At 52.8% G+C, this 25,973-nt stretch overlaps 2 protein-coding genes and 1 gene segment (V, D, J or C); 1 reads left to right on the top strand and 2 right to left on the bottom strand.

The window, feature by feature from the left end:
- On the bottom strand, positions 1-23,672 carry LOC138731235 (olfactory receptor 6F1-like). Of its 2 annotated transcripts, XM_069877046.1 has the most exons (3): positions 23,483-23,672; positions 2,699-2,774; positions 1-1,053 (listed from the first exon to the last, which is right to left on the bottom strand). In XM_069877046.1, exons 2-3 carry the CDS (start codon positions 2,744-2,746, stop codon positions 109-111), a joined length of 993 nt encoding a protein of 330 aa, XP_069733147.1. In that variant the 5' UTR covers positions 2,747-2,774; positions 23,483-23,672; the 3' UTR covers positions 1-108. The 2 variants fall into 2 exon arrangements, with proteins under 2 accessions (XP_069733147.1, XP_069733146.1); XM_069877045.1 differs by lacking the exon at positions 23,483-23,672 and having other exon boundaries at positions 2,699-2,788.
- Positions 19,478-19,738, bottom strand: LOC138731024 (feather keratin Cos1-2-like). Its single transcript, XM_069876716.1, has one exon. The coding sequence runs from the start codon at positions 19,736-19,738 to the stop codon at positions 19,478-19,480; it is 261 nt and encodes an 86-aa protein (XP_069732817.1).
- LOC138731023 (T cell receptor alpha variable 1-2-like) lies at positions 22,868-24,056 on the top strand. The segment is given in 3 exon segments: positions 22,868-22,931; positions 23,397-23,692; positions 24,006-24,056. Coding segments are annotated over 3 exon segments (411 nt in total).
- Positions 24,057-25,973: the final 1,917 nt, after the last annotated feature.

The raw sequence follows: 25,973 nt of genomic DNA, 5'->3' as shown, positions 1-25,973 counted from the left end.
GTGATGTACAGGGGCGCTTGCACTTTGGTGAGAGATTGTGCAGGGACGTGGTGATGAGCAGGAGAGGGCGAATCTCTCTGCTCCCACTGAGGCCCTTGAAAAGCCACTTCAGTTTCTCTGGAAAGCCTGCCCAAGAGCTTGCTTCACTTCTTTGTTCCTGAGTGTGTAAATGAAGGGGTTCAAGAGCGGAGTTATAACTGTGTTGAAGGTATTGATGAGCTTGTTCAGCTCCAGGGAGTTCTGGGCCGATGGCTTGACATACAGGAACACGGTGGAGCCGTACCAGATCGTGACGACACCGAGATGGGCAGAGCAAGTGGAAAAGGCCTTTTTGCGGCCATGGGCTGACTGGATTCTCAGGATGGAGGAGATGATGAACGCGTAGGAGAGCAGGGTGCCCACACAGGAGGCCACCACAACAACGATGGAGACCAGGAAGGTTGCCAGCTCCACGGGCCACGTGTCACTGCAGGAGAGGGCGAGGCAGGAATCGATATCGCAGAGGAAATGGTTGATGACATCTGGCCCACAGAACGTCAGCCTGGAGGTCAGAAAGGCCAGCAGGGAAATGGCCAGAAAGCCTCCCAGCCAGGAGCCGAGCACCAGGCAAGCAGAGAGGCCCCTGCTCATGAGGGAGCTGTATCTCAGGGGGCAGCATACGGCTAAGTAGCGGTCATAGGCCATGACAGAGAGGAGAAAACACTCAGTGGAGCCCAGGGAGAGAAAAAAGAATAACTGCAGGATGCAGACATGGAAGGAGATAGTCTGGCTCGTTCCCAGCAGGACTCCTATGGCTTTGGGAACAACACCCGTAGTGTACCAGATCTCCAGAAAGGAGAGATTGCAGAGGAAAAAGTACATTGGGGTCTGGAGTTTCCTGGTTGTCCACACGAGGGCTATGATGGATGTGTTGCCCATTACTGTCAGGGAGTAGATCAGGGCAAATAGCACCGCAAGGGAGACCCGGAAATGCCACGTGCCTGGGAAGCCAAGCAGGATGAACTCTTCCACACTTGTCCCGTTTTCCACATCCTCCCATGTGTCCAGTTCCATCTGCAAAGACAGGAAAGTTTTCGTTAGGGTTTTCTTGCCTGTGCTGATCCTTCAGGTGCTCCTGGTAGCAAGACAAAGCCATCACCTTGAAAAAGGGGTTGATGCAGAGCATGGGAAACAGCATGTGCCCCAGGTTCCACTGGTCAGGGAAATCCTTTGCTGCAGAGCCATGTTTGGAGAACTAGACCTCACCCTGAAGGCAAGGCCTTCACCATCTCATGCATGGGGGGAAACATTTCTCAGAGCACACACAGAGCCGTCTCCTTTAGAACACGGTGTCTGCAATCACCTCTGGGAGACAAATAACCAATTTAGGAAAGGGACGAGAGCTGAGGGTCTGCAGCTCTGTGAGAGGCTGTTGCAGTGAGGCAGAGAAGAGCCCAGCTCCACTCCTTGGGGCAGCCAGTACTGATCTATGGTTTCAACTAATGAGACTGAGGGTCTTGTCTATTTGCTTCCTCCCAAGTTTCAGCATAGGAATCTTTTGCAAATCCCTCCATGGCCTCCACTGACATCAGCTTCTCAGCACAGCATGAGTGGGATTCACCTCGGCCATCCCAGAGACAGGGGCAGCAGAGATCTATGATGAAATGCTCCTGCCTCAGCTCCTCTTTGCTCTCATTTCTCGGTGGGCAGAGGGAGGGCACGAGGGAGACAGAGAATCCTAGGAAGGTTTGGGTTGGAAGGCACGTTAAAGATCCTCCAGTTCCAACCCCCTGCCCTGGGCAGGGACACCTCCCTCTGGATCAGGCTGCTGAAGGCTCCATCCATCCTGGCCTTCAACACGTTCGGGGATGGGGCATCCACGACTTCCCTGGGCAACCTCCTCCAGTGACTCCCCACACTCATCATGAAGAATTTCTTCCTGATGTCTAATCTAAGTCTTCCCCCTTCCTATTTGAATCCATTCCCCCACATCCTATCACTACAGGCCCTTCTAAACAGTCTGCATCTTTCCTGTAGCCTCTTCAGGTACTGGAAATTGCTCTAAGGTCTCCCTTGAACCGTCTATTCTCCAGGCTGAACAATCCCAGCCTGTCTTCATAGCAGAGGTGATCCAGCCCTCGGATCATCGCCGTGGCCTCCTCTGGACCTGTTCCAACAGTTCATATCCTTCCTATGTTGGGGATTCCAGAACTGGACACAGGAATCCAAGTGGACTTGGCACATCTCACCTCACAGTTCTAAAAGCCCTCTAGAAGTGTCAGGGGTTCTCCAAGAACCAAGGCAGGACTCTAATGAGAAGCTCAGATAGGTCAGTTGGGCATCTCAGCTGGGGCAGAGGTATCTATGCATTAGTGAATGAATATAAAACTCTCTGCGCTGAATCCCCTGTCGAGGTTGCTCTGTGGAGAAGCCAGCCCAGGTGCAGGGTATGATCTCTGCCCTCCCTGCTGACAACAGAGGATTCTTGACCAGTTCCCTAGCAGAAAACTGATCTCAGCCTTGACTGGGTGTCTAAGACAGACGGCGTGGAATCCCCATCTGAAGGATCCCTTTCCCTCCTTTCTTCCTCCTTAGGAATTTACATCCCAGAAATCTCCTGTTGTTGCTAAGGGACAGAGCAATCCCCCTTAACCTGGTTCTCCTTAAATGTTCACGGCATTGGAGGTCTGTGCTGTGGGTCTGGGGAGGCTTCACTCACCGGCTCAGCCAAAGGAAATGATCCAAGCGACATCTCTTCCTGCACCATCCTCCAGATGAAGCCAGGGTCCCCTTGGCTGAGGGAAAACATTGGGAAGAGTCTGATTTATTGGACGAGCTCTGGAGCCATGATGTCAGGAGAAGCTCCCACCTTGCCCACTCACTTCAAGCTGTCGACAACTGCCTGATGTTGTTTCCTCTCTTTCTACCCAGGAGGCATTAACAGCTTCTGCTCCTGCTTTTCTTTCCCCCTCACAGCCACCACTGCACTACCCCAAAGGGGACCCTGTGTGCCCACAGGCTGTAAACTCTCTCCCGGTCAGCTCCACACAGGGAGAGCAAACATCAGAGTCACCAGCATCGCTACCATGAAACTGTCCCATTCCCACTTAATGAACTCACTGAAGCTCAACCTGGCCAGATAGAGATGTTTTCTGTTTTCCCTCTGTGCCCCAGGGAGTTTGATCTCTGAGGGATCTCCTGCAGTTGGTGCAGACAGATGATGCTCTCTCTTCACAAAGGCCAATTAAACACCACAAAGGCAATTCCCTGGAGTGGTTGGGTGTTTGCTCCTTCCCCCAGATGTGGTTTGTGAACCTTGTGAGGAGCTCAGTGCTCTCTTGAGTGGCCAATCACTGACATGCAGGGAATGTCTGACCAAGACACATCCCAAGAGACCTGGAGTGAGAAGCAGCTAGTGCTCCAACAAGGATAATTGCAGATGCTGTCATCATTATGAGGTCTCCTGTGGTGGGGATTGGAAGCCCAGCCGTCCTGCTGCAGATGATGTTTATTGATATCATGACTGGGGAAATGGTATTTCAGACATGGATGTGAAACTGTTTAATCAAAGATTGGCCTTCAGTGCTTCTGAGAGATATATCGTTAGCAGTAATTCCCTGGAGGAGGATATTGGTGTGGGGGTTTCTGTTCTTCCACTTGTATAATTTTTGTCAAGACATCTGGATTTTCATATAGGAAAGAGGACAGGAAACTAAAGTGGCTGCCAAGAGAAATTTCCACCAAGCAGAGTGATGGGATCTCTGTGTTTAAACTCTTCTACCCCAGAAAGGCAGCAGTGTTTGAGCACGGAATCTCTGGAGGAATGAATGAAAGAGTGAATATCACTGCACCCACCTTCAGCTCTCCTGGGAAGTGCCCCCAGTGTCCTTGTCTTTGATGATCTTCACATTCCCCTGCACACTCTGTAAGAGAGCAGCTTGATCTCCTCTAGGAATAAACCCTTACAGTGCCAAATTTTCCATGATGGTTGCTCTCAGCTCCCACAGGCTCAGCTCCAATTTACAGCCTTGATGAATTCAGCACCGTGAGACCCTTTTTCCAGCTACGGCTGCCCATGGCTCCTGAATTGTATGATGTAGGGGAGAGGAAGCTGAATAAGCAGCTATAACCAGCCCAACACCTGTTCCTTGCTTTACCGGCACTTCCATTTGGCAAATCAAATCATCTCCCACAGCCTCACATACCCTACACCAGCCAGACTGACAGGAAGGTCCTTTCTCAAGAGCTCATGAGACTATTGATGCTTTCTGAGCAGCTGAGGGCAGACACAGAAAGGCAAAGCCCGATGGTCACTGCCTGTGGAGCACTAGGGAGAACGTACTCAGAGGTGAGGGATGGTACCCAAAGAAGAGACCCTGCAGGAGATCCCAGCCTCCCGTCGTCTGTGAAAGGAGAAGGGTCTCCTCAGGCCCTCTTCCTCTTCTCCACCACAGCAGCACCTTTCTCCTTTGAAAGCATGGGCAGCACCCAAGAAGGAACAAGCACATGGAGACCAGGCTTCAATAGAGCAGAACTTTAATGAGTGAGAAGAGGGAAACAAAGTCACTCCAAGTGGAAGTTAGAAGTGCAGGGAGCGTAGCGATCAGCAGGGCACCCAGTGATCAGCTTAGAGTCTGAGATCCTTGGCTGTAGAGAAGTTCCCATGTGATTTCTGTCAGTCTGCCCCGTGAAGAGAAAGGAGACAGAGGGTCCCCACCAGGAGAGGGCATGGTGGAACTTGCTGTCAAGGGGAGTCAAAGCAGACAAGGAAAACGGAAGAAAGGCAAAACTGTTTGACACTGTTAGTATCCACCATGGAAGATCTCAGTTCTCTGTCCAGCACCATGTTCTGAGCTCCTCAAGGTGTCTCCCTGGAGCTTCTCCAACATCTTATTCACAGGAGGGACCTCCTGCCACAGTAGCGGCCGGCAATGCCAGAGTGTCAGTGATTTACTCTCCATGTGATTGTGCTGGGAGATTTTTAGTGCATAAAGCACGAGAAAAAGAGACCATGAGCAGCAGGGGCCAGAGACTCCAGATTTTGGGGTGATGTAAGGTGTTTGCTCAATGGTCTAAAAGCTCAGCCACTCTCAGCAATGATCGGAGACCTCAGCTACAAGTAGATACACTGTGCAGGCTCTCCCAGTTGTCCAGGGACTGGATGTCCAAATCCTCCCTGGGAAGATCAACCTCCCCAGGGAATGCGGATCTGCATGACGATGATGACGGTAAAGGGACAATTCGTGATGTCTCTTTCTTAATCACTGTACCTATTGTCTTCTAGTAATGATTAGATACATTGCCTTTCAAAGCTATTCCTCTTAACTTTTTCATCACTGCTAATCATTTGCTACCATTCTTGCTGTAATAACTTCAGAAAGGCTTGATGTCACAGAGTATCTGAGAGTCTGGGCTTTTATGCTGATTGTGCTTAGGGATAAAAGCCCCTTCTGGTGAAACAGTGACCCCTTGAGGGGAATTAAATACCCGTTGGACTCTAAATACTAAACAAAAAGTGAATGGACTTGGGCAAAGCACTCCCACCATCAGTGGTTCTAAAAGAGGTGGGCAAAGATTCGTCAGGAGCCGATGCCCTCTATACCCTGCAGCAGCAGCAATCCTGTGAGAATGAGGAGTGTGGGGATGTGTTCCTCAGAGGGTGGCTTGGGGCTCTGCTGCCAATCCTCTGTGTTCTCCTTACGGGTAAGACACAAGGTAGATTGGGTCCAAGCTGCAGGACCTTGGTTGCACATTCAGCCCCTTCCTGTGCAAAGTCTGTGCAAGAGAGACAACATCAAAGCCCCAGCCCCACTGCTGCAGCTCCAGGGTTCTCCACTGGCCAAGGCTAATGGATCCCAAGGGCTGACAAGCTCCGGCCATCCCTAGTTTTCCCTGGTGGAGACTGAGGTGGGACAGAAGAAAGACTTGTCCATGCTGAGGCTGCCAGACACGGTACAGTTCCCCAGAGAATCTGGAGGTGACTCATCACTGGGCCTTTTCAAGGTCTGGTGGACGAGGCTTTGAGCAACCTGATCAACCAAAAACCATCCCTCCGCTTGGCAGGAGGGTTGGTCTTCCTGACCTTCCAATATCTCTTCAAAACCAACAGTTTTTCAGTCCATGGTTCAATGATTATCTGATACCCCAGTCTTACCCACCAGGCCCACTGCTACTCTGCTCGCTGGGCAACCGCACCCCACACAGCCCCATTTGGCTCACGTCCTGATCTGATTCCCCAGCCACCAGGCATTGTCAGCACCATCACCACTGCCGCTGGCATCAAGAAACCCCAGGGGAATCAGGTTAACTGTTCTTCCAAGCTTCTCCATCATTTCCCCCCGGTGTCTCTGCCAGCACTGAGAACCATCCTTTAGAGTCAGGAGTTTGAGCTCAATGCAGACAGGAGAAGCTGATGGAGAAGGGACTGAAACCTTCAGGCGTTCTACCTAGGTTCCTGAACATGAGACAGGATGAAAGCTTAGACATGCCTTTTCCAGAGCCACTGGGGCTCAAGGTTTGCCAAAGTCACAGCTCAGAGGCAGTCGGTCTCTGGTTTAGAGCTGGGCCCAAGGAAGGCTGGATCTCAGCTGGGGCTCCTCTGCCTGTACAGAACTGAAAAAAAGGAGTTTGGGTAGTGTTTGTATTGTGGTGGGGAAGGTGTCCAGGCTCAGGGACTTGGGACACTGGAGTGTCAAGGCAATGCCAAGGACAAGCACAGGTTGTGTGGAGAATGGACTGAGAGCAGCCCTGAAGAGAATGGCTTGAGGATCTAGAGGATGAGAAACACAGCAGGAGCTGACAATGTGTTCTTGCAACCCAGAAAGGGAATGGTATCCACACAGCAGAACATGTGCAAGAGGCTGCTTAGGAGGAGAAAACCCTGGTGACCCCCTTAGAGCCCTCACCTTGGAAAGGCAGAAGGTCTGGGCTGCAGGAGCCACACTGCTCACTGCTGGAGGAGGGAGGAGCCAGGCACAAGCATTGCAGCTGTGCTAGTAACAAGCATTTTCTCCTCCCCATTTTACTTTCAGCTAACCTTGCTGACTCCTTGCCGGCATCTCTGCTCTCTCAGACTCTGAGAGGACGTGGGGGTTTCTCCATCTTTATCACGCCTTGCAGGATGAGTGGTCATAGCAGGCACCTTGGGTATCTCCTCCTCTCTGCCTTCCTGAGGCAGCCACTGGGTAAGCATTGCCTTGGGCTGGAGGCACAATTCCTCTTCTCCCCAGCAGACCCTTAGCCCCACAACAATTCTCTTTGGGGAGAGAATGATAGATCGGATTTGTAGGAGTTGGCAGGACCCTGACTCTGCTGGAGGTGTCCTGGAGGCAGCAGAGGAGGGTCAGGCACTCCAGGCTGTGTCCTGGAGACTTCAGGAAGCACCATAGAGGAGAGCAAAGACCTGGATAAGAGCCCAGCTCTGCTCTGGGGGCCTCCCTGAAGGAGGGAACTGGAATTATTGTGCTGAGGGAGCCACGCTTACCGGAGGTCATGGACGTCTTGCCCAAAGACCCCCAAGCCGTGTTCTTCCTATCCCGGAGGCTTTGGCATCTCAGCCAGGCACAGGGTGCCTTCTCCTCCCGCACTAGGCATCTCCTCTTGGTTTGCAGCTCAGAGCCTTTCCCTGCAGAGATGCTGACCCTTGCTTTCCTCCAGGCACCCTGGGGCAGGACACCGTCACCCAGCAAGAAGGAGAAGTCACCATGAAACAGGGAGAAACATTTCGAACAACCTGCACCTACCAGACTTCCAACTTTTATGGCTTGTTCTGGTACCAGCAGAAGAATGGCAAGGCTCCCCAGCTGATCGCCTCTCATGTAGGAGCTGGCTCCAAGCAGAGCGGCCATCTCACCACGTCGCTGAACCCCACAGAGAAATCCAGCCTCCTGCAGCTGGAGGAAGTCGTGGGCTCTGACAGTGCCTTGTACCTCTGTGCTGTGCGGGACCCGCTGGTGCAGGAGCTGCCTGGGCTGGGCAAAAATGCAGGGCAGGGAGGGGCTGAGGCTGGCAAGGCTGAGCCTGGGGGAGGGTTTATTCTGTGCTTGTTCTGCCAAAAGGCTTTGCAGGGATGGCTTTTGGTTTCAAACCAGGCAGCAGCCTGAGCCATGGGCAAATATTCCCTGCAGCTCCATGCTGGCAAAGGCCACAGGACTGCAGGAATGAGAGGAAACATTGACCCGAATACAGGGGTCACTATAACCCTCAACGGCTGCTTCTGTTCCACTCCTGACATTCTGCAAAGTAAAACATCTGCTGGAGCAGTAGGTTCCCATGGTCAGGAGGAGGACATGACCTGTCCTTCTCTTTCCCTCCCTCCTCAGCTCACCCTGATTGTCCCTGCTTTTTGCCTCCCCAGGTGGGTGCGTTTGCTGCTGGGTTTTCACCCCATCCTGTCTAACATTGCCCGCAGGAGAAATACTGGATCGATTTGCCTGGTCCCCTCTCTGTGCAGCCTGTGAGCACACAAACAATGCCGTGGACTTAACCTTCCCCAGCACATTCCTGTCCTGCTGTCCTTGTCCTTAGATTCCTCAGCAGATTCCAGGGTTCATTGTGTTCCCATAGGGGTTGTCTACATTGTATGTTTGTGATCAGCTCTGTTTGGGTCTCCTCGTGCCCTCTTCCACTTCTCCACCAGAGCAGCACCTTTCTCCTTTGAAAGCATGGGCAGCACCCAAGGAGGAACAATCACATGGAGTCCAGGCTTGAATGGAGCAGAATTTAATAAGTCAGCAGCGGGAAACCAAGTCACTCCAGCAGAAGTTAGAAGTGCAGGGAGCCCAGTGACCAGCGTAGAGTTTGAGATCCTTGCTGTAGTGAAGTTCCCATGTCAATCTGCCCCATGGAGGGAGAGAAGACAGAGGGTCCCCTCCAGGCTGGCCTTGGTAGAACTTGCTGTCAAGGGGAACAAAACAAGGAAGGAAAAGGGAAGAAAAGCAAAACTGTTCAAACTCTCTTGGTATCCACAATGAAAGATCTTGGTTCTCTGACCAGCACCATGCTCCAAGTTCCTCAAGGTGTCTCCCTGGAGCTTCTCCAACATCTTATTCACAGGAGGGACCTCCTGCCACAGTAGGACTTGATGGGCACTCCCTGAGAGCCGAGGATGCTGCCAACAGCAGCGGAGGTGGAGGAGCCCACAACAGTGTTCTGAGGGAAGGAGCTGAGGATGGGGCCGGGCAGGGTCACCACCACAGGAGAGGGCTCGATGGCGACGGTGGAGCTCTGGCACTGCCGCACACAGCACTCATTGCAGCTGCTGGCCAGCGGGCACGGGCCGCAGGGCTGGCAGGGCTGGCACGGGTTGTAGCAGGACATGGCTCAGAGTCAGAGGGTACCTGGGAGAGGAAAGAGAGAGGAAGCAGAGCACAGGAGTGTGTGAGGAGCAGCCAAGTGCACTCCTGAGTGGGGATGGAGAGGATTCAGACTCACCTGGTTCCCAAGCAGAAGGAGGCAGAGGAATGGACTGAGCGAGCAGAGGCTTGGGCTGGCTTTTATCCCTGCCCTTCATTGCTGCAGGGCAAGAGGCACCTTTGCAGAAGCAACAATGTTCTGACAAGCTCATCTTGAACGCAAAGCATCACAGCTGATGATATGGACTGGGCTTTGGTTTCCATCACTGCTGCCTTTTCATTTCCACATGTGTTCCATGCCCATTCCTCAAAGAAGGCTTCTTCTGAGTCCTGGGATGAAAGGTCTAAGGATCTGCAGGGCAGCAACGCAGCCCTGTGGGCAGAAAACTCAGAGATGGTCACATGTGGAAAAATAAAGTGTTGCCTCCCTGGGTCACTCTGGTGTGGTGTTTGAAGCACTGTTGAAAGGAAGAAGCTCCAGCAGCCAAGCCCAAGGGCTCCTGTGCTGAGGACATGGTGGAGCAGCAGGGCTGGGCTTTGGCTCCACCCTCGGGGCTGGGGCTTGGACGCCTCTTGGAGCTGGCAGGGGCAGCAGAGGGCAAGGGCTGAGCATCAGGTCTCTCCTGCTGGCAGGGACAGTGGGACATGGTCCTCCTTCTCCTGGCAGCGCTGCTGGCACTGGCAGCCTCGGGTGAGATGGGAGCGGGAGGCTGGGCAGAAGGAGGCACAAGGTTGTGGTGTTGGGGGTGGAAGGAGGAGCCGGGAGTGCTGAGTCCCTGCGGCCCTGGGAGGGTTTGTGTCTGGAGAGCAGGGGCTGCGCAGGGAGAGGGGATGGCAAATGATGGGGTCCAGCTCAGGAGGGATGGGGATGTGTGGTGTGAGGGGTGGCATGGACCTGCAGAGAGAAGAGAGCAGGGACAGAGAGCTCAGGCTTTGAGAGGCTGGGAAAAGGGAGCTGGGCAGTGGGGACAGTGAGCAAGTTTCTGGAGAGACAGACAGACAGGCTGACAGGCAAGCAAAGCTGAAAGCCCTTTCTGGCTTCCCAGGTGGTGCCCAAAAGGACTCTGTGTTCCAGTTCCCAGCAGAGATGACCATCCAGACAGGACACAGCGCAACTCTGTTCTGCAATTTCTCCACTACCAATCGCTATCCCTACCTCTTCTGGTACCAGCAGCACCAGACCCAATCCCCTCAGATGCTGCTGTGGGTGACAAAAAGCAAACCTCGTGTGGATGCAGGGAGATTCTCCTCTGTGCTGTCTGCAGAGAACTCCCAGGTGTTTCTGCACGTGCAGAATGTGGAGCTCCAGGACAGCGCTGCCTATTTCTGTGCACTGAGCCCACCCTGGTGCCCAGAGCGTGCAGCGCTGCACAAAAACGTGGTGGGTGCTCTGGGGAGCGGTTCCCTCCCTGCCACTGCTTGCCTGGAGCTCTGAGCTCAGCCTGCATAGCAGCAGCACCTGGATTTGTGTTGCCTTGCAGAATGTGCTGGTCAATCTGTGGCCTCTTACATCGCTGTTATCACTAGAATTGTACTATTCTTAGTAAATAACAGTGTCTGAAAGTGATTTATTTCCCATATTATTGTTGCTTCAAGAAAACATGAGAAAGAGAGGCCGTGAGCAGCAGGGCCCAGAGACTCCAAGATTTTAGGGTGACGTAAGGTGTCTGCTCAATGATCTAAAAGCTCAGTCACTCTCAGCAATGCTCGGAGACCTCAGCTACAAGTAGATTCACTGTGTAAGCTTTCCCAGTTGTCGAGGGACTGGATGTCCAAATCCTTCCTGGGAAGATCAAGCTCCCCAGGGAATGTGGATCTGCTTGAAGATGATGATGATGATAAAGGGACAGTTGGTGATATATCTTTCTTAAACACTGTACGTATTTTCTTCCAGTAATGACTAGGCACGTTGCCTTTCAAAGCTGTTCCTCCTAACTTTTTGATCATTGCTAATCATTTGTTAAAATTCTTGCTGTAATAACTTCAGGAAAGCTTAATTTCACAGAGTATCTGAGAGCCTGGGTTTTTATGCTGATTGTGCTTAGGGATAAAAGCCCCTTCTGGTGAAACAGTGACCCCTTGAGGGGAATTAAATACCCGGTGGACCCTAAATACTAAATAAAAGGTGGGAGCAGTTCCAGATCAGGGCAGGCAGAGGGGTCGTCCTGCCCTGCTCCCCTGGCAGCAAAGGGCTGTGTGTCTGGGGCAGCCAGATGCCCTGCACCTGCAGATGATGGGGCTGGGACAGCAGGGAGGAAGCTGTGCTGGGGAAGTTGCTTGAAGAGAAACCCCCTCTCTACAAAGGGGAAGAAATGTTACTTGAAGAGAGACATTTTTCCAGAGCCTGTGGTGACATGGGGCAGTGGGTTTAAACTTAAAGGGGAGATTGAAGTGGGACAGAAGGAAGACTTGTCCACGCTGAGGCTGCCAGACACGAGCATAGTTCCCCAGAGAAGCTGGGGGTGCCCCATTGCTGGACCTCTTCAAGGTATCTTGGACAAGCCTTTGAGCAACCTGATCTACCGACAAATGTCCCTGCATGTAGCAGGCGGGTTGGACTCGATGTCCTTTCAGAGTCTGTTCCAAGCCAACCATTCTCTCACTCCATGGTTCCATGATTCTTTCACAGCCCCAGGCTCACCCGCTGGTGTCACTGCTGCTCTGCTCGCTGGGGTCACAGAATCACAGAATCACAGAATAACCAGTTTGGAAGAGACCCACCGGATCACCGAGTCCAACCGTTCCTACCAAACACTAAACCATATCTCTCAGCACCTCGTCCACCTGTCCCTTATACACCTCCAGGGAAGGTGACTCAACCACCTCCCTGGGCAGCCTGTTCCAGTGCCCAATGACCCTTTCTGTAAAGAATTTTTTCCTAACGTCTAGCCTAAACCTCCCCTGTCGGAGCTTGAGGCCATTCCCTCTTGTCCTGTCCCCTGTCACTTGGGAGAAGAGGCCAGCACCCTCCTCTCTACAACGTCCTTTCAGGTAGTTGTAGAGAGCAATGAGGTCACCCCTCAGCCTCCTCTTCTCCAGGCTAAACAACCCCAGCTCTCTCAGCCGCTCCTCATAAGGCCTGTTCTCCAGCCCTTTCACCAGCTTTGTTGCTCTTCTCTGGACTCTCTCCAGAGCCTCAACATCCTTCTTGTGGTGAGGGGCCCAGAACTGAACACAGTATTCGAGGAGCGGTCTCACCAGTGCCGAGTACAGAGGGAGGATAACCTCCCTGGACCTCCTGGCCACGCCATTTCTGATACAAGCCAAGATGCCATTGGCCTTCTTGGCCACCTGGTCACACTGCTGGCTCATATTCAGTCGGCTGTCAACCAACACCCCCAGGTCCCTCTCCTCCAGGCAGCTTTCTAGACAGACTTCTCCTAGTCCGTAGCACTGCATAGGGTTGTTGTGCCCCAAGTGCAGGACCCGGCATTTGGCCTTGTTAAACCTCATGCCATTGGACTCTGCCCAGCGGTCCAGCCTGTTCAGATCCCTTTGCAGAGCCTCCCGACCCCCCAGCAGATCGACACTTCCACCCAGCTTAGTGTCATCCGCAAACTTGCTAAGGGTGCACTCGATGCCTTCATCCAGATCATTGATGAAGACATTGAACAGGGCTGGACCCAGCACTGAGCCCTGGGGAACCCCACTTGTCACTGGCCTCCAGCTGGATTTCACACCATTTACCACCACTCTCTGGGCCCGGCCATCCAACCAGTTTTCCACCCAGGAGAGTGTGCGCCTGTCCAGCCCAGAGGCTGACAGTTTCTCAAGCAGAACGCTGTGAGAAACTGTGTCAAAGGCTTTGCTGAAGTCCAGGAAGACCACATCCACAGCCTTTCCCTCATCCAGTAGCCGGGTCACTTTGTCATAGAAGGCGATCATGTTAGTCTGGCAAGACCTGCCTTTTGTGAACCATGTTGACTGGGCCTGATCACCCGGTTCTCTTGCATGTGCTTCATGATAGCACTCAAGATCACCTGTTCCATGACTTTCCCTGGCACTGAGGTCAGACTGACAGGCCTGTAGTTTCCTGGGTCCTCCCTGCGGCCCTTTTTGTAGATGGGCACAACATCAGCCAGCCTCCAGTCCAGTGGGACTTCCCCAGTCTTCCAGGACTGTTGGAAGATGATGGAAAGGGGTTTGGCCAGCACACCCACCAGCTCCTTCAGTACCCTACGGTGAATCCCGTCCGGCCCCATAGACTTGTGACTGTCCAGTCGGGCTAGCAAGGCTCTGACCACCTCCTCTTGGATCATGGGAGCCTCATTATGCTCCTCTAGCTCCTGGGTTTGTACACAGACGGAACCACCCTCCTTACGACTAAAGACTGAGGCAAAGAAGGCATTAAGTACCTCAGCCTTTTCCTCATCCCCTGTTACTGTTGTTCCTTCTGTGTCCAATAGGGACTGTATGGTCTCCCTAGTCCGCCTTTTATTATTTATATATTTGTAGAAAGATTTTTTGTTATCTTTCAAAATAATAATAGGGGTCACCTCACTCCTCCCAGCCCCACTTGGCCCTCGCTGCAGACATTGTCAGCACCATGAGCACTGACCACACTATCAAGCAACAACATGGAAATCAGCAGACTTGTTCTCACAAACATCTCCATTGTTTCCCTCAGGGGTCTCTGCCTGCACTGGGAAGACATCCAGCAGTGTCAGGAGTTTCAGCTCAATGCAGACAGGAGAAGCTGATGAAGAGGGGCCTGAAATCTTCACGCTTTATCCAAGGTTCCAGACTATAAGGCTGTCACAGAGCACTTCCCTCCACACCAGATGCAGAGCCATTTCTTCTGCAGGTAAATTCCTGGATGAAAGCTTGGACACGCCTTGTCAAAATCCAACTGAGGGTCAACGATCCCCAAAGTGAATGCTTGCAGCTCAAAAAGTGAATGGAATCCGCACAGTAGAACATGGCAGGCAAAAGAACCTGGTGACCCTCTTAGAGCCATCACCTTGGAAAGGCAGAAGGTCTGGGCTGCAGGAGCAACAAGGGTCACAGCTGGAGGAGGGAGGAGCCCAGCACAAGTATTGCAGCTCTGCTAGTAACAAGCATTTTCTCCTCCCCATTTCACTCTCAGCTACCCTTGCAAATTCCTTCCTGCCAGCTCTGCTCTCTCAGCCTCTAAGGGGGCATCTTTGGGTTTCTCAGTCTCTCTCAGCCTGGCAGGATGCGTGGTTCCAGAAGGTATCTTGCGTACCTCCTCCTCACTGCCTTCCTGAGGCAGCCACTGGGTAAGCATTGCCTTGGGCTGGAGGCACAATTCCTCTTCTTCCCAGCACACCCTCAGCCCCACAACAATCCTCTGTGTGGAGAGAGGAAGATGGATCAGTTTTGCAGGAGTTGGCAGGACCCTGCTCCTGTTGGAGGTGTCCTGGAGGCAGCAGAGGAGGGCCAGGCACTCCAGGCTGTGCCCTGGAGACTCCAGGCAGCACCAGAGAGGAGAACGAAGGCCTGGGAGAGAGCCCTGCTCTGCTCTGGGGGTCTCCCTGTGGGAGGGAGCTGCTCTGCTGTGTGCAGTGGATCCAAGGATACCAGTCTCTGTGTGGATGGGGAGAACCTTGGAGATGTGGGGAGAAGGAGTGGAGGGAAAGTGTGGGGAGTGTGGCTGTAAAGCAGGGGTCTGTGGGGTTTGAGGGGTGGCAGGGACCTTCAGAGAGAAGAGAGTAGAGACAAAGAGCTCAGGCTTTGAGAGGCTGGGAAAACGAATCTGGGCAGTGGGGACAGTGAGCAAGGTGCTAGAGAGACAGACAGACAGGCTGACAGGCAAGCAAAGCTGAAAGCCCTTTCTGGCTTCCCAGGTGGTGCCCAAAAGGACTCTGTGTTCCAGTTCCCAGCAGAGATGACCATCCAGGCAGGACACAGCGCAACTCTGCACTGCAATTTCTCCACCCGTTATCCCGATCCCTACATCTTCTGGTACCAGCAGCATCAGACCCAGTCCCCTCAGATGCTGCTCTGGGTGACAAAAAGCAAACCTCGTGTGGATGCAGGGAGATTCTCCTCTGTGCTGTCTGCAGAGAACTCCCAGGTGTTTCTCCACGTGCAGAATGCGGAGATCCAGGACAGCGCTGCCTATTTCTGTGTGCTGAGCCCACCCTGGTGCCCAGAGCGTGCAGCGCTGCACAGAAACATGGTGGGTGCTCTGGGGAGCGGTTCCCTCCCTGCCACAGCTTGCCTGGAGCTCTGAGCTCAGCCTGCACAGCAGCAGCACCTGGATTTTTGTTGTCTTGCAGAATGTGCTGGTCAATCTGTGGCCTCTTACATTGCTGTTATCACTAGAATTCTGCTGTTCTTAATAAATAATAGTGTCAAGAAGTGATTTATTCTCCGTGTGATTGTGCTGGGCTATTATTGCTTCAAGAAAACATGAGAAAGAGAGGCTGTGAGCAGCAGGGCCCAGAGACTCCAAGTTTTTAGGGTGATGTAAGCTGTCTGCTCAATGATCTAAAACCTCAGCCGCTCTCAGCAATGCTCGGAGACCTCAGTTACAGGTCAATACACTGTGCAGGCTTTCCCAGTTATCCAGTGACTGGATGTCCAAATCCTTCCCGGGATGATCAAGCTCCCCAGGGAATGCGGATCTGCATGACGATGATGATGACGATAAAGGGACAATTGGTGATGTATCTTTCTTAATCACTATACATATTATCTTCTGTTAATGAATAGACACATTTCCTTTAAAAGCTGTTCCACTTATCTGTCAGTGCTAATAATTTGTTACCTTTCTTACTGTAATAACTTCTGGAAAACTGGATTTTACAGAGTATCTGTGAGTTTGGGCTTTTATGCTGATTGTGCTTAAGGATAAAAGGCCCTTCTGGTGAAGCAGTGACCCCTTGAGGGGAATTAAATACCCGGTGGACCCTAAATACTAAATAAAAAGTGACTGAACTTGGGCAGAGCACTCCCAGCACCAGTGGTTCTAAAAGAGGTGGCAAAGATTCATCAGGAGCCTATTCCCTATATACCCTGCAGCAGCAGCAGCAGTAATCGTGTGAGCATGAGGAGTGTGCGGATGTGTTCCTCAGAGGGTGGCTTGGGGCTCTGCTGCCAATCCTCTGTGTTCTCCTTACAGGCAAGACACAAGGTGCATCGGGGTCCAATCTGCAGGACCTTGGCTGCACATTCAGCCCCTTCCTGTGCAAAGCCTGTGCAGGAGAGACAAAATCAAAGCCCCAGCCCCACTGCTGCAGCTCCAGGGTTCTCCACTCGCCAGGCAAATGGATCCCAAGGGCTGACAAGCTCTGGCCATCCCTGGAGGTCCCTGTAGGGCTGGTGGGGAGGAGTGGGACCATGTCCTGGTCTGATTCCCCTGCCACCAGGCATTGTCAGCACCATCACCACTGGCATCAAGAAACCCCATGGGTATCAGGTTACTTGTTCTTTCAAGCTTCTCCATCATTTCCCCCAGGGGTCTCTGCCAGTACTGCAAATCATCCTGTAGTGTCAGGAGTTTGAGCTCAATGCAGACAGGAGAAGCTGATGCAGAGGGGACTGAAACCTTCCCGCTTTCTCTCCCGGTTCCAGAACTTGAGGATTTCACAGAGAATGTCCCTCCACAGAAATGAAGATCCATTTGTTCTGCAGACCCACTGGGGCTCAAAGGTTGCCAAAGTCACAGCTCAGATGCAGTCGGGCTCTGGTTTAGAGATGGCGCAGGGAAGGCTGAATCTGAGTTGGGTCTCCACAGCCTGTACAGATCTGAAAAATGGAGTTTGGCAGTGGTGGTTATATTGTGGTTTTGGGAAGTGTCCAGGCTGAGAGACTTGGGACACTGGCGTGTCAGGGCAATGCCAAGGAAAACACAGGTTGTGTGGAGAATGGACTGAGAGCAGCCCTGAAGAGAAGAGCTCTAGGAGCTTGTGGATGAGAAGCACAGCAGGAACTGACAATGTGTGCTTGCAGCCCAGAAAGCAAATATCGTTCACACAGCAGAACATGTGTGAGATGCTGCTCAGGAGAGGAAACTCTGGTAATCCTCTTAGAGCCCTCACCTTGGAAAGGCAGAAGGTCTGGGCTGCAGGAGCAACAAGGGTCACAGCTGGAGGAGGGAGGAGCCCAGCACAAGCATTGCAGCTGTGCTAGGAACAAGCATTTTCTCCTCCCCATTTCACTCTCAGCACAATCCTTGCTGGCATCTCTGCTCTCTCAGGCTTTCAGGGGCTGTGGGGGATTCTCAGTCTCTCCCAGTCCATCAGCATGAGTGGTCGCAGCAGGCAACTTGCATATCTCCTCCTCACTGCCTTCCTGAGGCAGCCTCTGGGTAAGCATTGCCTTGGGCTGGAGGCACAATTCCTCTTCTCCCCAGCAGACCCTCAGCCCCACAACAATTCTCTGTGGGGAGAGCAGGATGGATCAGCTTGGCAGGAGTTGGCAGGACCCTGCCCCTGCTGGAGGTGTCCTGGAGGGAGCAGAGGAGGGCCAGGCACTGCAGGCTGTGTCCTGGAGACTCCTCGAAGCAACAGAGAGGAGAATCTAGACTTGAGTGAGAGCCCATCTCTGCTCTGGGGGTCTCCCTGAAGGAGGGAACTGGCATTAGTGTGCTGAGAGAGCCACGCTGAGCTGAGATCTCAGGCTTCTTACCTGAAGAACCATCTGCCTTGTTCTTTCCATCCTTGAAGCTCCGGCATCTCAGCCAGGCACAGGGAGCCTTCTCCTCCCACACTTTGCATCCCCTCTTTGTTTGCATCTCAGAGCCTTTCCCTGCAGAGATGCTGACCCTTGCTTTCCTCCAGGCACCCTGGGGCAGGTCACCATCACCCAGCAAGAAGAAGAATTCACCGTGAAACAGGGAGACACCTTTCGAACAAACTGCACCTACAAGACCTCTTATTTTGATAGTTTGTTCTGGTACCAGCAGAAGAAAGGCCAGGCTCCCCAGTTGATTGCCTCTCATGCAGGACCTGGCTCCAAGCAGAGCGGCCGTTTCACCACGTCGCTGAAACCCACAGAGAAATCCAGCCTCCTGCAGCTGGAGGAAGTCGAGGGCTCTGACAGTGCCTTGTACCTGTGTGCTGTGCGGGACCCGCTGGTGCAGGAGCTGCCTGGGCTGGGCAAAAATGCAGGGCAGGGAGGGGCTGAGGCTGGCAAGGCTGAGCCTGGGGGAAGGGTTTATTCTGTGTATGTTCTACTGAAAAGCTTTACACGGTTGTTTTTTGGTTTCCAGCCAGGCAGCAGCCTGAGCCATAGGCAAATTTTCCCCGCAGCTCCATGCTTGCCAAGGCCACAGGACTGCAGGAATGAGAGGAGAGAAACCTAGAGCTGAAGACAGGCATCATTCCTACCTTCAATGACTGCTTCTGTTCCACTCCTGCCATTCTGCAAAGCAAAACATCTTCTGGAGCAGTAGGTTCCCATGGTCAGGAGGAGGACATGCCCTGTCCTTCTCTTTCCCTCTCTCCTCAGCTCACCCTGATTGTCCCTGGTTGTTGCCTCCCCAGGTGGGTGCGTTTGCTGATGGGTTTTCACCCCATCCTGCCTAACACTGCCCACAGGAGAAATACTGGATGGATTTGCCTGGTCCCCTCTCTGTGCAGCCTGTGAGCACACAAACAATGCCGTGGCCTTATCCTTCCCCAGAACATTCCTGTCCTGCTGTCCTTGTCCTTAGATTCCTCAGCAGATTCCAGGGTTCATTGTGTTCCCATAGGGGTTCTCTACATTGTATGTTTGTGATCAGCTCTGTTTGGGTCTCCTCGTGCCCTCTTCCACTTCTCCACCAGAGCAGCACCTTTCTCCTTTGAAAGCATGGGCAGCACCCAAGGAGGAACAATCACATGGACTCCAGGTGTGAATGGAGCAGAATTTTAATGAGTGAGAAGAGGGAAACCAAGTCACTCCAGCAGAAGTTAGAAGTGCAGGGAGCCCAGTGACCAGCGTAGAGTTTGAGATCCTTGCTGTAGTGAAGTTCCCATGTCAATCTGCCCCATGGAGGGAAAGAAGACAGAGGGTCCCCACCAGGCTGGCCTTGGTGGAACTTGCTGTCAAGGGGAACAAAACAAGGAAGGAAAAGGGAAGAAAAGCAAAACTGTTCAAACTCTCTTGGTATCCACAATGAAAGATCTTGGTTCTCTGTCCAGCACCATGCTCCAAGTTCCTCAAGGTGTCTCCCTGGAGCTTCTCCAACATCTTATTCACAGGAGGCACCTCCTGCCACAGTAGGACTTGATGGGCACTCCCTGAGAGCTGAGGATGCTGCCAACAGCAGCGGAGGTGGAGGAACCCACAACAGTGTTCTGAGGGAAGGAGCTGAGGATGGGGCCGGGCAGGGTCACCACCACAGGAGAGGGCTCGATGGCGACAGTAGAACTCTGGCACTGCCGCACACAGCACTCATTGCAGCTGCTGGCCAGCGGGCACGGGCCGCAGGGCTGGCACGGGTTGTAGCAGGACATGGCTCAGAGTCAGAGGGTACCTGGGAGAGGAAAGAGAGAGGAAGCAGAGCACAGGAGTGTGTGAGGAGCAGCCAAATGCACTCCTGAGTGGGGATGGAGAGGATTCAGACTCACCTGGTTCCCAAGCAGAAGGAGGCAAAGGAATGGAATGAGTGAGCAGGGGCTTGGGCTGGCTTTTATCCCTGCCCTTCATTGCCGCAGGGCAAGAGGCACCTTTGCAGAAGCAACAATTTTCTGACAAGCTCATCTTGAATGCAAAGCATCACAGCTGATGATATGGACTGGGCTTTGGTTTCCATCACTGCTGCCTTTTCATTTCCACATGTGTTCCATGCCCATTCCTCAAAGAAGGCTTCTTCTGAGTCCTGGGATGAAAGGTCTAAGGATCTGCAGGGCAGCAACGCAGCCCTGTGGGCAGAAGACTCAGCTCCAGTGGTGGTCACATCTGGAAAAATGAAGTGTTGTCAGCCTGGGTCACTCTGGTGTGGTGTTTGAAGCATTGTTGTAAGGAAGAAGCTCCAGCAGCCAAGCCCAAGGGCTCCTGTGCTGAGGACATGGTGGAGCAGCAGGGCTGGGCTTTGGCTCCACCCTCAGGGCTGGGGCTTGGACGCCTCTTGGAGCTGGCAGGGGCAGCAGAGGGCAAGGGCTGAGCATCAGATCCCTCCTGCTGGCAGGGACAGTGGGACATGGTCCTCCTTCTCCTGGCAGCGCTGCTGGCACTGGCAGCCTCGGGTGAGATGGGAGCGGGAGGCTGGGCAGAAGGAGGCACAGGGTTGTGGTGTTGGGGGTGGAAGGAGGAGCCGGGAGTGCTGAGTCCCTGGGGCCCTGCAAGGGTTTGTGTCAGGAGAGCAGGGGCTGTGCGGGGGGGATGGCAAAGTATGGGGGCCAGCTCAGGAGGGATGGGGATGTGTGGTGTGAGGGGTGGCAGGGTCCTGGAGAGAGAAGAGAGCAGGGACAGAGAGCTCAGGCTTTGAGAGGCTGGGAAAAGGGAGCTGGGCAGTGGGGACAGTGAGCAAGGTGATGGAGAGACAGGCATTCAGGCTGACAGGCAAGCAAAGCTGAAAGCCCTTTCTGGCTTCCCAGGTGGTGCCCAAAAGGACTCTGTGTTCCAGTTCCCAGCAGAGATGACCATCCAGACAGGACACAGCGCAACTCTGCACTGCAATTTCTCCACCAGAGATTCTGCTCCCTCCCTCTTCTGGTACCAGCAGCACCAGACCCAGTCCCCTCAGATGCTGCTCTGGGTGACAAAAAGCAAACCTCGTGCGGGTGCAGGGAGATTCTCCTCTGTGCTGTCTGCAGAGAAGTCCCAGGTTTTTCTGCACGTGCAGAATGCGGAGCTCCAGGACAGCGCTGCCTATTTCTGTGCGCTGAGCCCACCCTGGTGCCCAGAGCGTGCAGCGCTGCACAAAAACGTGGTGGGTGCACTGGGGAGCGGTTCCCTCCCTGCCACTGCTTGTCTGGAGCTCTGAGCTCAGCCTGCACAGCAGCATCACCTGGATTTTTGTTGCCCTGCAGAATGTGCTGCTCAATCTGTGGACTCTTACATCGCTGTTATCACTAGAATTGTACTATTCTTAGTAAATAACAGTGTCTGAAAGTGATTTATTTCCCGTGTTATTGTGCTGGCCTACTGTTGCTTCAAGAAAACATGAGAAAGAGAGGCTGTGAGCAGCAGGGCCCAGAGACTCCAAGTTTTTAGGCTGATGTAAGGTCTTTTCTCAATGATCTAAAAGCTCAGCAATGGTCGGAGACCTCAGTTACAAGTCGATACACTGTGAAGGCTCTACCAGTTGTTGAGGGATTGGATGTCTAAATCCTTCCTGGGAAGATCAAGCTCCCCAGGGAATGTGGATCTGCATGATGATGATGATGGTAAAGGGACAATTGGTGATGTATCTTTCTTAATCACTGTTCCTATTACCTTCTAGTAATTATTAGACACATTGCCTTTCAAAGCTATGCCTCTAAACATTTTGATCACTGCTAATCATTTGTTACCCTTCTTACAGTAATAACTTCTGGAAGGCTTGATTTCACAGAGTATCTGAGAGTTTGGGCTTTTATGTTGATTGTGCTTAGAGATAAAAGCCCCTTCTGGTGAAACACTGACCCCTTGAGGGGAATTAAATACACAGTGGACCCTAAATACTAAATAAAAAGTGAATGAACTTGGGCAGAGCACTCCCACCATCAGTGGTTCTAAAAGAGGTGGCAAAGATTCATCAGGAGCCGATGCCCTATATACTCTGCAGCAGCAGCAGCAGCAATCCTGTGAGCATGAGGAGTGTGGGGATGTGTTCCTCAGAGGGTGGCTTGGGGCTCTGCTGCCAATCCTTTTTGTTCTTCTTACAGGCAAGACACAAAGTGCATTGGGGTTCAAGCTGCAGGAGAAGCTGATGGAGAGGGGACTGAAACCTTCATGCTTTCTCCCCATGTTCCAGAACTTGAGGATTTCACAGTGAATATCCCTCCACAGAAATGAAGATCCATTTGTTCTGCAGACCCACTGGGGCTCAAAGGTTGCCAAAGTCACAGCTCAGATGCAGTTGGGCTCTGGTTTAGAGCTGGGCGCAGGGAAGGCTGGATATGAGGTGTGGCTCTCCAACCTGTACAGAACTGGAAAAAGGAGTTTGGGGGGTGGTGGTTATATTATGGGATGGGATAGAATCCAGGCTCAGAGACCTGGGACACTGGAGTGTCAGGGCAATGCCAAGAACAAACACAGCTTGGGTGGAGAATGGACTGAGAGCAGCCCTGAAGAGAAGGGCTTGAGGAGCGGGAGCATGAGAAGCACTGCAGGAGCTGACAATGTGTGCTTGCAGCCCAGAAAGCAAATGGCATCTGCACAGCAGAACATGTGTGAGAGGCTGCTCAGGAGGGGCAGATCCTGATGACCCCCTTAGAGCCCTCACCTTGGAAAGTCAGAAGGTTTGGGCTGAAGGAGAAACAAGGGTCACAGCTGGAGGAGGGAGGAGCCCAGCACAAGCACTGCAGCTGTGCTGGGAACAAGCATTTCCTCCTCCCCATTGCAGTCTCTGCTTTCCTTGCAAAGTCCTTACAGGCAGCTCTTCTCTCTATGATGCTGAGGGGATGTGGGGGTTTCTCAGTCCCTCCCAGTCCAGCAGCATGAGTGGTCGCGGCAGGCACCTTGCGTATCTCCTCCTCGCTGCCTTCCTGAGGCAGCCACTGGGTAAGCATTGCCTTGGGCTGGAGGCACAATTCCTCTTCTCCCCAGCAGACCCTCAGCCCCACAACAGTTCTCTGTGGGAAGAGAAAGATGGATCAACTATGCAGGAGTTGGCAGAACCCTGCCCCTGTTGGAGGTGTCCTGGAGGGAGCAGAGGAGGGCCAGGCACTCAAGGCTGTGCCCTGGAGACTCCTCGAAGCACTGGAGAGGAGAATCTAGACCTGAGTGAGAGCCCAGCTCTGCTCTGGGGTTCTCCCTGAAGGAGGGAACTGGCATTAGTGTGCTGAGAGGGCCACGCTGAGCTGAGATCTCCGACCTCTTGCCTGAAGAACCTTGTTCTTCCCAGCCCTGAGTCTCCTGCATCTCAGCCAGTCACAGGGAGCCTTCTCCTCCCACAATTTGCATCCCCTCTTGGTTTGCATCTCACAGCCTTTCCCTGCAGAGATGCTGACCCTTGCTTTCCTCCAGGCACCCTGGGGCAGCTCACCGTCACCCAGCAAGAAGGAGAAGTCACCATGAAACAGGGAGAAACATTTCGAACAATCTGCACCTACCAAACATCCTACCTTTCTCAACTGTTCTGGTACCAGCAGAAGAAAGGCCAGGCTCCCCAGCTGATCGCCTCTCATGCAGGAGCTGGCTCCAAGCGGAGCGGCCGTTTCACCACGTCGCTGAACCCCACAGAGAAATCCAGCCTCCTGCAGCTGGAGGAAGTCGAGGGCTCTGACAGTGCCTTGTACCTCTGTGCTGTGCGGGACCCGCTGGTGCAGGAGCTGCCTGGGCTGGGCAAAAATGCAGGGCAGGGAGGGGCTGAGGCTGGCAAGGCTGAGCCCGGGGAAAGGGTTTATTCTGTGCATATACTGCTCAGAATTTCCACTTGCTGATACTCAAATCCAGTTAAAGGAAAGCCTCTTCCCTTCCTGGGCTCCTGTGGACATTGGGCAAAACAATGGGTGCAGCTGGGCCTCCTCCCAAAAGCCTCATTCTCCAGCTGTGACCACCAGTGGAGACACAGGCAAGGGAAGGAGAAGATGAGCTGAGAGGTTCCTCGCCCTGAGCCCGCACTCCATGTTCCAGCTCTTTGATGCAGAGGGCATTCCCAAGCCTCCTTTACCGTGGTTACACTGAAGCCACCAGGGTTCTCGGCGTCTTTTTATCATCAAAGACCGTGGACCTGGGTACAGCTGGAAAATCCTGCAGGGCTGTTCTTCCCAGCAGCCCAGGCTGGGGAAACAGAGGCCCAGCTCCCCTCAGCCCCAGGTGCTACTGCTGAATTTGGACCCAGGTCTGTGTGTCATGAATAACATAGAACTCAATTGCTGTAGCCACAAACAATCCCAACATTATAAGTTGGAACATTCTTAGAGCCTTGGATGCTCCCTGTTGTCCCAAGTGATCTCCTTAAGCGAGATGTGGGGATGTGGGAGCAGCCCCGGTTCTGAAAAGGGAGGGGATCCTGAGGGGTGTATTCACACATCAGCAGAGGATGATGTGCCTGGGACAAGCCAGACTCCCCTCAGGCTGCAAACTCTGAGGCTGGGACACCACAAATGATACTAACAGACCCAGGTAAGACAGGCACTCAGGCTCTTCAAGGCGTTCCTTAAATGCCATTTATTAGTGCTAGGTCTAGAAAGAAAGAGAAGACAATCCTGATGCCCTTCGATCCCTCCAGATGCTGGGAGCTCTGAGCTGATCAACATCAGCTGCTCTCACAGATTCAGAGAATTACGAATCACATGAGGTGGGGAGGGACCTCTGGTGGTCATCTGGTCCAACTACCTGCTCAGGCAGGGCCATCCAGAGCCAGGTGCTCAGGGCTGTCTTGAGGTAGGTGCTGAATATCTCTAAGGAAAGAGACTCTGTAACCACCCCAGGCACCACATGCCAGTGCTTGGTCACTCACACGACACACTCTGGGGCACAGGAGAGTGTGCGCATCCCACCCACAGAAGCGCTGGCCTATTTTTGTCAGTTGAAGATTTCTTCAAAGGAAACAGTTCTGCTCCTCCTTTCAGCTGTCAAACATCCCTGCCAGTTGTTCATTGCATGGGAACAAATGCCAGCAGCTTCCACATCCCTGTTTCTCCGGAGCCAAATCACAGGGTTCAGCAAGGGGTAAGAGCCATGTGAAAAACAGCTGCTGCTCTCTCAGGAGATGGGTCCAATCACCATGAAGCAAACCCAATCTCTGGTTACAAGGCCCTTGTTTGAGGTGTAAAACCTGCATGGATCCTGTGCTTTTCCACTGCCTTTCCAAGGTCTCTTGGGTTGGGCAGGCAAACGAGAGCTCACGCCAAGACCCAGAGCAGCACCTTGGCAGTGCCTGGACCAAAGGGCTCCCTGGTCTTTCAGAAGAAATGACATACCTTCCTCTCAAGCAAGGATAATTGCAGATGCTGCCATCATTATGAGGTCTCCTGTGGTGGGGATTGGAAGCCCAGCCATGCTGCTGCAGATGATGTTTATTGATAGCATGACTGGTGAAAAGGTATTTCAGACATGAATGTGAAACTGTTTAATCAAAGATTGGCCTTCAGTGCTTCTGAGAGATGCTTCATCAACCGCAATTCCCTGGAGGAGGAGATTGGTGTGAGGGTTTCCATTCTTCAACTTGAATGTTTTTGTCAAGACATTTGGATTTTCATGTAGGAAAGAGGGCAGGAGACTGAAGTGGCTGCAGGAGAAGTTACCACCAAGCAGAGCGATGAGATCTATGTGTAAAAACACTTCTCCCACAGAAAGGCAACAATGTCTGAGCACGAACTCTCAAGGGGAATGAATGAAAGAGCAAATGGCTCTGCACTCACCTGCAGCTCTCCTGGGAAGTGCCCCCACTGTCCTTGTCTTTGCTGATCTTCATATTCCCCTGCACGCTCTGTAAGAGAAGAACTTGATCTCCTCTAAGAATAAACCCTTCTACTGCCCCCATTTCCATGATGGTTCCCCTCAGCTCCTACAGGATCAGCTCGAATTTCCAGCTTTCAAGAATTCAGAACACGGAGCACTTTTTCCAGCTACGGCTGCCCATGCCTTCTGGATTTT

This window comes from Phaenicophaeus curvirostris, chromosome 26 (genome assembly GCF_032191515.1).
Source record: "Phaenicophaeus curvirostris isolate KB17595 chromosome 26, BPBGC_Pcur_1.0, whole genome shotgun sequence".
NCBI classification, from domain to species: domain Eukaryota; kingdom Metazoa; phylum Chordata; class Aves; order Cuculiformes; family Cuculidae; genus Phaenicophaeus; species Phaenicophaeus curvirostris.
The sequence above is the reverse complement of the archived record's forward strand: the minus strand, read 5'-3'. Positions and strand labels throughout refer to the sequence as shown.

What these genes read in the sequence shown, in the direction of transcription:
- LOC138731235 (XM_069877045.1), bottom strand. Translation starts at nt 2,788, where the DNA reads ATGTTTTCCCTCAGCCAAGGGGACCCTGGCTTCATCTGGAGGATGGTG. An exon ending in CATTTCCTTTGGCTGAGCCG is followed by an intron (nt 1,054 to 2,698) that starts GTGAGTGAAGCC and finishes CTGTCTTTGCAG; the next exon opens with ATGGAACTGGACACATGGGA.
- LOC138731024 (XM_069876716.1), bottom strand. Translation starts at nt 19,738, where the DNA reads ATGTCCTGCTACAACCCGTGCCAGCCCTGCGGCCCGTGCCCGCTGGCC.